Below are 14,688 nucleotides of genomic sequence, written 5' to 3' on the forward strand. Positions count from 1 at the left end.
CTCGGAGAGCGCAGACCCCCTCCAAGCAGCTCAAGCTCAGCTAACACGCTCCGATCACGGTAACATGGTAAACCAGGATTACCATGACTGCCTATCAACATTGAGCTGTGTTACCATGGCTACCTGTCAACTATGAGCTGTTGACTCAGAGATAACCTATGACATCATTAACAAGAAGTTCCACAGTGTGGATGGGAGAAAAAAAAAAAAAAAAAAAAAAATATATATATATATATATATATATATATATTGGGAGCCAGAACATTACCAAAATGTAATCACCTGTTCCTTGTCCCATTTATCAATTTTCCTGAAAGTTTCATCCAAATTCGTTAAGAACTTTTCAAGTTATCTTGCTAACACACAGACAACCAAAGGGTAAAACATAAACTTACCGCTCTGCGCTTCGTGCGCAGCGACGCCGCTTCTGCGCTTCGCACTTGACGGAGGAAACAAATACACAAAAGTCTCCAAAATCACAAAAGAACAACAAAAATACACAAACGGTCTCATATCAAAAACAAAAAAAAAAACAAAAAAATCAATAAAAACACACAGGACTACAACAAACAGTGTAAAATGAGAGAAAAAGGCACAAAACAACCACAAAAAACAAGACAATAAATGACCAAAAACACATGAAATGACAACACAAACTCATTGTTCTCCCCTGTGTTAATGCTCAGATGTGCCATTGTTATAAATGCTGACATGAATGTTGATAATGTGGCCCTCGGATCAGAAAATCATATTTTTGTGGCCCTGCTGTTGTAAAGGTTGCCCATCTCTGCTCTAGAGGCAGACTATGGAATCACTACATCCAACCAGAGATTAAAACATGCTTTACTTTAATCTAACTCAACATACTGCCATACCCCTAACACCTGATGTTCTTCTCCAATGCTTGTTTCCTGATGTGTTCGGCTCAGAGTTCCGTGCCATGGAGAGGGGAGTTATGTGGTGAGGCTCAGGTGCTCCTTGAACTCTACGCGACACAGAATGACCTTTCACCTTTTCTTCAAGACCTGGCGTGAGCACCAATATTTTATCTATCCATCTAATTGTGATGGCCTGTAAATTCAAACCGTTGCTGGTTCTACCTCTGACAGAAAGTGGGTGGCTTACAGCAAGCTGTACCAGAGTTTGGAGGTGGACTCGTCCGTTCTGTTTCAGCAGCTCACCAGTATAGAATACCACTGGCATCAGCAGAAGCTGCCACATCAACAGGTTAGCTTAAATCCCTCTGACTGCTTATTTTAGCATAACTACCCCATGCATTCCATGTATTCATTGTAAAGCATTGTAATCCCACTATCTTTATACTGAACATTTTAGCCAGTCAGCAATCTGTTTTTAGGGCCACTGAAAAAACAAATCCAAACCAAGGTCCAATATAATAATCAAACAAAAATGAATGTATACTGTATATACATATACGCCTAGTGTCCATTGTGAGCTGGAGATAGGCACCGGCAGACCCCTCGCGACCCTGAAATAGGACAAAGCGGGTCTGAAAATGAATGGATGGATATATAGTGTATATATTAATTTATTTTTGTTTTTTTAAATGTTCTGAGAAAAAAGTCAGAATTCTGAATTGAAATGTTTTAAGGCTTTTGTCTTCAAACGTACTTATAAAAGTATCAAAACATAACTTTCACTCACCTTTTTCTCATGTAATAGAGAAATGGCTTCCTCTGGAATGTCTCGAACACGTAAAAAGCCACCTAAATATGTTACGCCAGCCTGCTGTATACTCTTGCCATGCCATAAATCTAAAGTGACACTCCCCGAATGTAAAAAACTGTATGAAAATCCATCATTCTGACTATGAAGTCAGAATTCTGACTTTAATTCTGTTTTCATCACATAATTCTGACTTTAAATGTTGGACCTTGTTTGTTTTTTCAGTGGCCCTAACCCTCTTTTGTAGTTTTTAAAGCCATAACTCTACATTTTCTTCTTTGTAAGTGTATTTATTTACTTATTTATTCAGTTATTTGATTGGGACAGTGCATGTTAATGAACAAACATGTAATGCATGCACGTAAACACGGCAGATTGTAGCCAGGCATCATCAAGTCTAATCCGCTGCTTGACTTTACCAAATGTCCTTTCAGCAGTATCACTAAAAACAAGAAGTGCGATGACGTAAATACACATAATAGCTTCAGCATGCTAACATTTGCATTACCAAGAAGCTTAATCATAGATTTAGTCGTCCTTCCTGTGCTTTAGTTTTAGTCAGGTGAAAAAAGTAGTCATAAACATAACAGCTACAACATAATACATTTGGTATGTAAGATAAAAATAATTAAAAATTTTGAACAAAATATATATTTTTTTAATTCTTTGTAAATAATTTTCTTTTCATCCACTGAGCCTTGTTTTTGCAGTAGACCATATGCATTGTATGATCACCTCAAAGTGCTAGAAAATGTGACGTAAACCAACAGATCTCATTGGTCAAAAATGTGTTTGAACATGTCACTGCCAAACTTGTTGACGTTTCTAGATTAAATTAAAAAAAATAAATAAATAAAAATAAAAGCTTATCATAGGGTTGGTTTGTGTGATTTGGGTTGAGAAAAGGTTTTAAACTCTGTTTCCAGAAACAGGAACTTGGAGACTCCCTTCATGGTTTCCTGCAGTACGGACTATCCCTGGTGGCCAAATACAGAGACATATTCCCTCCAACTCACACTGCGACTCCTCGATTACACACACTGCTCAGGTACACCAAGATTCAACCTTTCAAACCAAGCAGTTGTGAGGAAATACAAGGATTCTTATGAAATAAGTCACAAATGTCATTCTTTGCAGGATTTTGGTCCAAATCTGTAAAACTCAGGCTTTTCAGAAACTGAACCCAGCTCAGTTTGAGCTTCACGATGAGGTCACTGATGCTGTGCAGGTCAGTCATCCTGCTCCACGGTTACAGTAAACAATATCATCCTTTTTCAGTGTTTAAAACAGGACTTTTACATTAGACAGGTACACAGGAATGGTTCACCATCAAAAAAGGTTTACACCAGCCCATGACTAAGGTAAAGTAATACATGTCATTGGTTCACTTAGTGGTGAATTATTCTGACATGGTGGAATATATTTGATATCTAGGACAAGGCGGAAATTGGGAGCGCCCTCCTCAGGCTGATTGGAGAAGTACAGGAAGACATGAAGCACAACAAAGATGTCTGGAACAGAGTATTTGTTAGGTGAGGAATAAAGGAAACCATCTAAAAAATATATAACATACAATAATAAATCACCCATGCAACTTGTATGTACCGCAAAACCTTTCATGTATATATGTATTTGTGCACTGTGCTACAGAGCAACCAAGGAACATTAACAGACTCATTAAGAGTCATTAGCACTTAAATAACATTATTACATGATTTTATAATACCAATACCTGCAACATCTGCTGTCATAGTGTCCATTTTCACACACACAAACCTGTAGTAAATCAATCTCTAAGTGTTTAGCCTCAACACAAACCTTTAGTGAATTAGGCCATTAAAGGTGCAGTCCGCAATGTTGGAAAGCTAGTATGATTTGATCTACCAAGACCTCCTCTAAGCTCCACCCCCTCCTGTACCTGTAAGCTCAATGTTGGGGCTCCGTCCAAAGCCACGCCCCCACAAGCTTGAACGTGCATCCTTTTCCCAAACCGATACAATACCGATACTTTTATACCACAAACACAAACAACTATGAAGCAAAAGTCAATGAAATGGAAGACCGATTTTATTTAATTTTATGCTTTTGACAACAAAAGTTTAAATATTAGATTAAAAATTATTTTAAATATAACTGTAAAACTGACATTTCAAAAATGCCCCCTCGGCCAATCACAAACAATACAACACGAATGACAGGCCACCATTCAAAGCCATTGGATGCGATGGTATCGGTTCCTGGTATATGATATGGTATATTGGTGCGGTATTGGACCAATACCAGTATCGTATTGGTGCAGCCCTCGTTTTTTCCATTCAAATGGAATGGCAGGGATTGGTCAGAGTTTTTACAGAACTACAGCTGCTACAGAAGTCTGACTCTTTTCATTTCTTTATCTGAATACATAATAAATGACAACTCTAAGGATGTAATGGCAATTTCACCCATAATAACAAAAAGTCTATCTGAACAGGACCCTACCTTTAATGTTTAGGTTTAATGTAACTGTACAAACCTGACAGCTGATGGTTGGGGGTGGAGCTTTGATTCTATGAGATTCACTAAAACATGGAAATCTAAATAATATGGTGCCATCGTGTTTTCCCCTCCCACACAGTGCTGTCCAAGTTGACGTGTTCACTGTCATCTATCAGAAGTTTGATTCCCTGGTAAGTGGCAAGTCACATGAGTCAATCTAAACTCCTTTCTTCCTATTGGTTCTGTCTTCTTCTGATGATGGTTCTTTTTGTTCTCCTCCTCATCAGCTTGCTACAGAGGTTAGAGGAACCCTATCCTTGTTTAAGGGTTGCATGGATCAGTCTTTGGCCAGCAGTCTCTTTCCTATCTACCTTAGCTTACAGGCCATCCACAAAGACAAGGCCTTCCTACAGAAAAGGTCAGCAATGTCATCGTTCACTGTAGTACAACACAGGAGTATTAAACAGGACATTTAATATTGATAAGTAATAATAATAATCATTATGAATCAAATCAAAACCTTTGTGTTACTGTCACTCTGATAGAAAGCTGAATAAAAAATAATTGAAGTCTGAAAAACATTTTCAATTCATTAAGAAACACTGCTATACTGTAACTTAAAGCTGTAGTATGTAAGTTTTGTTTTTTGCTTCGTTTGATGAAAAACTCATACTAACCTTGAGTATATTGTAATCCAAAGTGTTCTGAGGGCACACTGGACCTCTGCTCCTTCTCTTGGCTCTGTATATGAAGTTTAGAAATCCAGGAGCGTTACGCTCCTTTTCAGCCAATCAGAGCTCTTTTTAAAAACAGAGTGCTCCATGAGCTGTTTTGGGGCATTACTATTGGCTGCCTGACTAAAATCAATGAGCGTTCACGTCCTATTGAAAGTAAAAGTGCAATGGCGGATATTCCAGTAGGAGAAGTCTCCATTGCAGCATTAGGGACACCGGCTACACGGTAAAGCAAGCGGAAAATGGAAGACCGACGTTGTGAAGCAACAATCTAAAGTCACAAACATACTCAGGCGGAACAGACTACACGGAGGTCCATGCGGACTCAAATCGGACAATTACGCCACATACTAGTGTCAGAGGGAGAGTAAAAACAGAGGGAATAAATTGCATGTAAACCTAAGAGAAGCTTATCCAAGGTGGAGAGAACATGCACATTAATTTGCAGTCTGGATGTGCAGTGGTGTGGATGTGCTCTGACCTGCAGGTGGGATCACTGTGGCCACCTGTGAGCTTTGTGGCCACAATGAGCTCACAGTATTGGCCGCTTTTGAGGAGGACAGTAACTAGATAGTGAGATGTACACTCATGTCAGAGTCTCTAAAACATCAGGAAACTCTCCGATAACACGAGATAAAGTCCCTACATTTGTCACTAGTTGAAAAAAAAGTTGCAAAGAGCTCCCCAGTGCGCGATCACGAGATTGGTTGATTCCAAACAAGTCTCACGTTTCTACATACTGCAGCTTTAGGCTTTATATTCATGAATTGATGCATATCATGTTCAGAGTTGTGTGGTGTTTCATACTAGCAGGGCAATGACTCCAATCAACCACAGATAATGCTTTTCAGTTTGCACCTACAAAATAAGGCCCCAGACGCTCCAATAACTTATTTTGGACTCTAGAAAAAAAAAATAGAGTACCTGCAAAATATGCAAACTCTGCATATCTCTAACCTTAGCTCATCACCATATATGGAATTACCTTGCTCTAGATATAGTTGGAGAAAAAGACAACCTATAAATCAGTGAAACAGGGAGCTTGTTGTTTGACCCCCAAGTTTGAATATATCTCAAAGATACACTGACTACCATAGCTGAAAATAGTATAAACGTTATAATATCGAGATGTTAAATACTTTGATACACTTCAGTTTCAAAAAGTCTCAGATGTTAGAAGATCTGAGAAACAAACTAGTGCCGAAACCAGAGAAGCAGCGTCAGAGTTAAATGAAGGCTTAAGCTGAACAAAGTGGTTTTGCTGTAAAGTTTCCCACTTATAGATTTTAAGTTGTTGAATGTTTTCTGTTGCACTTCTTGATCATGTAAAGCACGTTGAGTTGCCTTGTGACTATGCCTTATGAAATGTGCTTTACAAATACATTTGCCTTGCCTTGCCTTATTGTGTCTCTGTTTACCATGTTGTTTAAAACTGTGTTCCAGAGGATACCTCGAGCTCACAAACCTCCACGAAGAGTTCAGAGATGCTCTTCCTTACTGGCTCAACCAGGCCTTCAGCACCACACAGGACCGAGTGGAGAGGGCAGTGCAGGTGGACCAGGTAGGAGGCATTTTATCACCACGTTGCGTCGCCATGTTGGGTGACATGTTTGAAACTCTCTGATGTTCCCCAGCTGCAGCCGCTTCAGTGCGGTGCCGTTCCCGTCAAACACAGTTCTTCAGCAGTGGACCTGGTGGCCTGCGTTCAGCCCATCTGCAGACTGTGGGAGCAGCTGTCCTGGCCTGACCCAGAGGAGGCCTTCCTACTGATGGTCAAACTCACAGAGGTCAGCTCAGCACTTCTGCTCACCTGCTGGGTGGACAATAACAAATACATGCAGCTTTATGCCACACGGTCCTTTTGAGACAATCCCTATTTTTTCTATTTTATCTAATTGTACGTAGTAAATAAATAAATGGGCCTAATTAAAACAAAAGAACTAAATATTCAAATAAACATGTCTTCATTTCCTTTACAAGGAAAAAAAAATGAATGCAAGAGAACTCATGAATAAACTCATGCATGAATGTAAGTGAGAAAAGTATATGAAATCAGCGGAGATAGATAGATAGATAGATAGATAGATAGATAGATAGATAGATAGATAGATAGATAGATAGATAGATAGATAGATAGATAGATAGATAGATAGATAGATAGATAGATAGATAGATAGATAGATAGATAGATAGATAGATAGATAGATAGATGGATGGATAGATAGATAGATAGATAGATGGATAGATAGATAGATAGATAGATAGATAGATAGATAGATAGATAGATAGATAGATAGATAGATAGATAGATAGATAGATAGATAGATTTTAAAAAAAGAATACAGGAGAATGAACTGCTGCTGAAGCTGCGTTGCCAGATTGGGTTTAGACTTTCCAATGGAGGCAACAATTTGGTGGATTTTTTTTGTACAGTTTATGGGTAGAACTACTAGCTTCATCTGGCTACGTGTTAATAATCAGAAGATAGAAGCTGCTCACTCATTAATTTATTAAATAGATTATTTAGCACTCCGTTAGTTTGAAGTTAGTTTAAAGTGTTTGAAATGATAAATGAGGACTTTATTTATTTTTTTATAGCGTTGGTAGCACAGGCTACATTACCTTAGCTAACGTCAGTAAGCTCTTACTTATTAATGTGTGCTGATGTCACTGAAGATGTTTGGGTTTTTGTTGTTGTTGTTTTGTAGGAAAAAAAAGTATTGAATCTTAAATGATGAGATTTTATCACCACAGAGGTTGTACCAGAGACACTGACTTTAGCTGAGCTGTATGAAATTCTACAGTAAAACTAAAATATTTAAGTACATAATAGTTGGATCATTAATAGGGATGTAACGATTCACTCAACTCTTGATACAATTCAATTCACAATACTGGGTTCATGGTATGATTCTCTCACGATGTATTTTACAAAATGAGACTGTAGACAAATGTCACAAAATGTATTTTTCTTCGAAAAAATACAATAAAAATAAAAATACTGTACTATTTTCTTTTGTCTTTCATTGTCAAAATAATCCCTATGCAAAACAATGCAATTTAATTAAAAGTAATCCTGAATGAAATTTTAAAAAAAAGGACAAATGAAGAAGAAGCCTTTACTGGCTTTACAGTAAACTATGCAAAACTGAATAATATAATAGTTCCTTTCCTTTTTAAAAGTGCAACTGAAAATGTATTTTGTGCCTTAACAATTGGACTTGGACTTTAAGGGATGGCCTTACCAACCCTTAATGACTACTATCTAGCAGCACAGATAAGGCCACTGATGCTCTGGTGCAACCAAGAATATGTGGCAAAATGGAAAACCATGGAACTGTCATTGTTAGATACAACGTTACAGAGTCTCCTAGGATGTCCATTGGTTGCTAAGCAACATGATACCCAGAGCCAATGGACTAGATTTTCATTTGACACTTGGGCCAGCCTAGTAAAACAATTTAATATGCAGAACGAAATCCGGGTATTAATATGGCCTATTTACGACCCAGAACTTAGAACTTAGCAACAGGGAGTCACTACATTTTGTCTTCTGCACAATGATTTAGAATTCCCAGATTTTAAATCCATGTCTGAGCGATATGACCTTACCCGACAGGATTTTTATAGGTACGTTCAACTCAGACATTATTATAACAAGAATGTTAAGGGATTTTTACCTACAAATATGACAGGTATCACACAAATGTTCATTAGGGCCTATGAAACAAAAGTGTTTAAAAAGATTATTGGAGAACTGTACAGATATATAAATGATTTAAGAGGCCATTCAACAAATTATGTGAAGGAAAAATGGGAAAAGGAATCGGGAATTTCCATCGGTCAGGAGGACTGGATGAATATGATCAAGACTCAAATCTCAACTTCAGCTTCACAATGGTGGAGAGATTTCCTATGGAAAAACCTGATCAGATTCTTTATAACTCCAAAACAAAAATCTAGACAAGCCAATGCACAGTCTAACTGCTGGAGAGAATGTGGCAACAATATGGCAGACCACACACATATATTTTGGGAGTGCCCAGTTATCAGACCCTTTTGGGATGACGTTCATAATATAGTTAATTTTGTGGGAAAACAATTTTGTATATACTTTCATGACTTTTTACCTGGGAAAAATAGACTTGGAACTACCCAAAAAGGATAGATACCTTCTGCAGATTATTATGGCTGCCAGCAAAAAGGCAATAACAAGGCGTTGGCTTTGTAAGGAACCACCCACCTTTAATCAGTGGATAGAAATTGTTAAAAATATACAGCATATGGAACAAATGACTTACAGTCTAAGGCTGAAGAGGGACATATGTGAGGCTCTCTGGGCACCATGGGAAACGTTCCTCAAACAAAGAGGTGATAACCAAACTTCAACTCTTTGTTCTCTATGCGGATTATGTAAACGATCTGAGGTTGCTTGCGGTGCACATGATCCGGCTTTGTCTGGTTCTGTTTTGGTGATATGGAAATGTCCGCCCTACCTGTTTCTAGCTGATCTAACTCTTCTTTCTTTGGCTTTTTCAGGATGTGTGTAAGATTGTAGTGAACTACTGTCACGCTCTAAAGGAAAGAGTCCGGGTGCTGTCAGAGAACTCAGACCACGGCAGGGCTATCAACATGGTGAGTGAACATATTCTCTGATGCTCCCTGACACAGAGGAGTCTAACACGTTTCTCCAGCTGTGTGTGGTGGTGAATGATCTGGAACACCTGAGGACGGTGCTGAGCCGGATCCCCACACAGCTGAACTGGAAAGGACTTCAAGATCGGACTCAGAGCATCATCGGGGAGAACCAGTTCAACAACACTCTGCCAGCACAGCTTCAGCAGGCCAAGAGCCTCCTCGGAAGGGAGATCCGATCTGCTCTGGATACTCTTGGCAAGCAGGTACGGAAATAAGAAAGCTGTCATTGTTGTGCTTTATTAGTGAGGATGCAGAACGCAATTCTCACTAGTGTTTTCTTCGGTCTGTCGTTAACTCCTCCTACACCATTTGTCCAATTTTGACAAATAAGCTATCCAAACGTTCAGAAACTTCACGAGATTTATGCAATCGCTTTTGTGATTTGTGACTTTTAAACTTTCTGAGTTCTGAGTATTTTTTTCTGTGAAACTGCATTAACTTTGTGACAGCTGGTTGGAGCTTGCAAACAAATGACAAACTTTAAGATGTTCAGCTAATACGTTGAACCCATTTCAACCTTTTTCAACCCATTTCAACCTTTCTCAACCCATTTCAACCTTTTTGCTAATGTTAAGCTAATAACAAAAGTGTTGTCCTGCTTTTCAGCTCAACACAGACATTGAGACCCATGTCAGAAGTATGTCAACCAGACAAAGGCTTCCTTCCAAGTCCTCAGAGGATGTAAGTCCATCACTCATTAAGTTTCTGGACATTTGATGCCTTTTTTTTTGGTTCTCTACATAAGGAGCATTTTCCCTGTTTCTAGGCTGCTGCGCCTCTCATGCGTTACCTTGAACAAGAGCTGCATTATATGAATGAAGTCCTGGTTCAAGAGAACTTTAGCAGGTAAGTTGCTGACTTGGCATAAATTCAGTCTGGACACGCACACCTTCTATTCTCAGTGAACAAAAGGCCAGAATGAATTATATTAAATGTAAAAGGGAAGAATTACTGTGGAATCTGAATTGATCATGTAATCAAATCCTGGTTATGACCTGGAATAAATCTTCAGTTTAAGTAACAATAACCTTTTTTTATTTGGATCAGATAAAATAAAATAAATAAATAGCTCAAAAAAAACACAAAAACAGTAACATCTTGCTCCCAAAATTTCAAATCTCTGAAATAAAGTAGGGAAAAATTTTAATCAGTAGTGTTCCTTTGGGGGTGTTTCAACCTTTTTACCACTCGACACCCTCATCAAAGGTGGCCAGCTACAGGGCGATCAAACCTGAGCTTGCGTCCCATAACTGTTCCCCACTCTTTCCCATCTGCAGCTTTGGGACACTTCCCAATCGGTCTGTGCCCTCTTATCCTTTTCTCCCCAGGAAGTACCTGCTATTTAATTTCTTCCTTATTAATATTCAACAACTCTTCTAATTTTGTTGTGTTGATATTCATTCCTCCTTGGATTGCCAAACCTTCTTAAAGCCACCATCCTTTCTTGTCTCCTCCCAGTCTCTTGACTCCATTGTGGAAAAACTCACTGCAGATCCTCCACCAGGAGTGGATTCAGCATCAGCAACAGAAGGGACTGATGGTGTTCAGCCAAAGACTGCTCTACACTTTGCAGGTCAGAACCCTGCCAAGCGCTTTGCCTCCAATATCCAAGTAGGAAAACTCTTTAACATCCCTTCTTCCTTTGTGAATGTCAGTGTCTGCAGCAATGTTTTCATGCAGAGGGAAACGGACTTCTTCTGGAGACTCTCCATTCTGAGGAGTACACGGTAAGAAAGGATGGATGACACTGACGGGCAACACTTTACTTGAAGTTTTATACATAAAAGCTGACATTACGTTGTCATCATGACACCTGTCATTAGCATGAATAAGGTGTCATGAAGGCTGTCATTGAGTGTTGTTTGTTACCCTACCCCTAACCAGGGTTGGGGTCAAATATAGTTGTACTTGCGTAATTGATAAATAACTACAAATTATGACTTAATTATGAATGTAATTGTAATTGGAAAAAGTATTTTGCTATTGTAATCCTGATTGAATTGTAATTGAGTTCAGATAATTGACTTTGGAATTGTAATTGGAATGGAAATTCTATAAAAACTGTCATTTACAATTTAAATCTGGGGAACCATGTTACAGTTCCAGGGCCGGCCTTCCTGACAGGCAACACAGGCGCCATCTGCTGGAGGGGTGCCAAATTGCATCCCCCCTCCATATTTGTATTTTATTTTATTTTTTATATAAATTCAAAAAGGCATAATAAACATGAAACACACCGTACACGTCCAAACAAATTTTCTGATAGATAATATTTTTTTGTTTATTTTACAGCTGATTTAAGACAGGTCAAAATTGACCTGTTATCATAAAAGATGCTAACAGAAAGCTAACTAAGAGGAAGGCTATGTTTTATGGGCTTATTTATTAAAGGTTTAGTGATTGTGATTCATTGTAATTGATATTTAGTAATTGAGAACGTGATTGAAATTCCAAACTTAGTGACAGCGTAATGTCAGCCTTATGTATGTAAATTCAAGTAAAGTGTTACCCACTCACCACTGTTAAAAGACTGCATTAAAGCTTTCTTTCTTCTTTATTCAGACGCTCAAAGATGACTTAACAGAAAACGCCCTGAGTAGCCAGCAGCTGTTGGAGAAGTTCTATGAGAGAAAAATCTGGGAGCAGGTGAGTCTGAATACGTCTTTTCTCTGACTTCAACAACCTCACACAGTTTGTCTGTCTCTCTGTGACAGAACGTGCACATCGGAGAGAAATACGGTGCAGTCACCCTCCTCATATCCTACAGACGGTCAGACCAAAAGCTTCAGGTTGAGGTGCTGAATGCAGTTAACCTCCTCCCATTGGACTCTAATGGTAGGAGCGTGCAGAACAAACACAACCGTGTCACATTCACAACAGGACGTCCGCGTCACAAGTGACCCGTGTGTGCTTTTCAAAGGCTTCAGTGATCCCTTTGTGCAGCTGAGCCTGGAACCCAAACACATCTTTCCTCTGGTGGAGCCTCGCTGCACTCAGATTAAAAGATCTGATCTCAACCCGCTGTTTGATGAATCCTTTGATTTGTAAGTGAACCATCTAAACCAGTAAGCCAGTAATGGTTCGATAGAGGGTTTACATGGCGCGTCATCAACCCGGAAGTCGCCATTTTGGAGATAAAGCAGCAGGTCCACAAACAGCACGCAGACAAGAAAATCCCTAATTTTGAGACGCAATGGTGAACTATTGCCGTGTTTTTGACTGTACCAATCGGTCAAACAGTGAGACACGTGGAGTTTTATAGATTCCCAAAAATCATAACAAATCAGGGAGAACAATCTCACAAATTATCAGAGGAAAGGAGGCGCTTGTGGCTAGCAAAACTACCGTATTGCAAAACTACCGATTTTTACCACCTTTAGGTCCACAGTAAACATTTGTTGCCTTATTTAGACACCACATGTTGGTTTCAGGTTTCTCTTCAGAACATATATGTGCGCGTTTTCCTATTTTTCCTTAGAGTAGCGTTTGGCTTTGCTGCTCTCAGACCTTACCATGGAGGGTCTAATTTGGACACTCATCTTCACTTTGTATTAATAAAATGTTATGTTTATATCAAGAAGGTGTCCGTGGAGAATTCTTCACATCATCACATCATTTCGATAAAGGGAAACCCACCACACCAGCTTTAGCTTTGCTAGCCACAAGCACCTCCTTTCCTCTGATAAGTTGTGAGATTGTTCTCCCTGGTTTGTTATGATTTTTGGGAATTTATAAAACTCCAAATGTGTCTCACTGTATGACCGATTGCTACAGCCAAAAACACGGCAATAGTTCACCATTTCGTCTCGAAATTCGGGATTTTCTTGACTGCGTGCTGTTTGTAGACCTGCTGCTTTATCTCCAAAATGGTGACTTCCTGTTTGATGACGCGTTGGATGAAGCACCGTGAAAACCCTCTATACACTACTAATGTGTATCTGACTTTCCTCTCCAGTCTGGTTTCCCTGGATCAGTGCCAGGCTCCCGGGGCTTGCCTGGTGGTCACAGTACTGGACCACGACACCCTGAAAATGGATGACTTTGAGGGCGAGGCCTTTATTTCCCTGAAGGTCATACCAGGAGTGTCAGGAGGAAAAGAAGGAGACCCTTTCAGCTTTCAGCCAGATGTTACACCTGCTAACATACGACTGCCGCTCATGCATCCTAAGAGAACTGGTACAGTGATGTAGTGTGTTTATGATCCCAACAAGGCTCTAAATTAAGCAAATGGCCATAAACCAAAATACACTATTGTGTTTACTATTTAACATACCTTCAGATGGGGTCATGTGTCAAACTCAAGGCCCGGGGGCCAAATCCGGCCCTTTAAAACGTCCAAATCAGCTCGCAGGGGAAAGAAAAAAATGGCTGAGAAATCAGTGTAAATGTAATGACCAAATAATTTAGTAGTGGATATCTTAGTAGGGTTGCAAACGGGCGTAAAATATCTGGCAAATTCCAACAGAAACTTAAATACAGGAATTTTGTCAAAATTTAAAAAAAATGAAACCACTATATTATATCCAAACAATGATAAATAAACAATAATAATATTGACATCCATGCAAAAATAATACACTTAAAAAAAAACATTTCAACAGATTTATTTGGAAGTAGAAGTTTACAATTGTTGAAGTGGAGTTTCATTGAATTTCTATAATATTTGCAGGGGTTCGTGCTTTCCCCATGCTTGTATAACACGGTGGAAGTAAGTTTTGCTCTCAATTAGTTGAAAAATCTGTTTTTTTCCAAAATTCGGCTCAATCTTCAAATTATTTTACAAATCCTCCCCAAATTAAATAAACTAGTACAGTGCCTGTCGGGTGTATGTATTCATATAGTGGGACCTTAAGCAGAGTTGTCAATTATGGCCAAATGAGTATGTGTTTGAAGGTTAGATGTACAAAGAGGTGTATATACTCTGTGGCGTTAAAGCATTCCTCTGGACGCCGCCTCGCGCATGCCGGGTCGCCCGTTCCCCATCCCCCCAGCGAAGGGGGCCAACGACGGCCGCAAGGCTGGGAGTAGGGGGTAGCGCCAACGACGCGGCGAGGAGGGCCGAGCACCGGGGAGAGCCCCGCTTCGCACCCCA

The 14,688-nt window shown here is 39.4% G+C and overlaps 1 protein-coding gene across 2 annotated transcripts in view; it reads left to right on the top strand.

Moving 5' to 3' along the window:
• unc13d (unc-13 homolog D (C. elegans)) overlaps positions 1-14,688 on the top strand; it is a 28,347-nt gene that overhangs the window by 12,193 nt on the left and 1,466 nt on the right. The window contains exons 14-33 of one of the 2 annotated variants that reach the window (XM_028476475.1): positions 930-1,030; positions 1,110-1,227; positions 2,613-2,734; positions 2,824-2,914; positions 2,991-3,047; positions 3,121-3,218; positions 4,304-4,355; positions 4,452-4,582; positions 6,342-6,459; positions 6,533-6,685; positions 9,438-9,533; positions 9,593-9,799; positions 10,203-10,277; positions 10,363-10,442; positions 11,055-11,169; positions 11,252-11,323; positions 12,159-12,242; positions 12,311-12,431; positions 12,517-12,640; positions 13,552-13,772. In XM_028476475.1, the coding sequence (XP_028332276.1) occupies positions 930-1,030; positions 1,110-1,227; positions 2,613-2,734; positions 2,824-2,914; positions 2,991-3,047; positions 3,121-3,218; positions 4,304-4,355; positions 4,452-4,582; positions 6,342-6,459; positions 6,533-6,685; positions 9,438-9,533; positions 9,593-9,799; positions 10,203-10,277; positions 10,363-10,442; positions 11,055-11,169; positions 11,252-11,323; positions 12,159-12,242; positions 12,311-12,431; positions 12,517-12,640; positions 13,552-13,772 (2,236 nt within the window). Of the gene's footprint in view, positions 1-929; positions 1,031-1,109; positions 1,228-2,612; positions 2,735-2,823; positions 2,915-2,990; positions 3,048-3,120; positions 3,219-4,303; positions 4,356-4,451; positions 4,583-6,341; positions 6,460-6,532; positions 6,686-9,437; positions 9,534-9,592; positions 9,800-10,202; positions 10,278-10,362; positions 10,443-11,054; positions 11,170-11,251; positions 11,324-12,158; positions 12,243-12,288; positions 12,432-12,516; positions 12,641-13,551; positions 13,773-14,688 lie in introns of those variants that run through there. The other variant, XM_028476476.1, reaches the window with a different exon arrangement.

This window comes from Gouania willdenowi, chromosome 19, assembly GCF_900634775.1.
Source record: "Gouania willdenowi chromosome 19, fGouWil2.1, whole genome shotgun sequence".
Lineage (NCBI taxonomy): Eukaryota > Metazoa > Chordata > Actinopteri > Blenniiformes > Gobiesocidae > Gouania > Gouania willdenowi.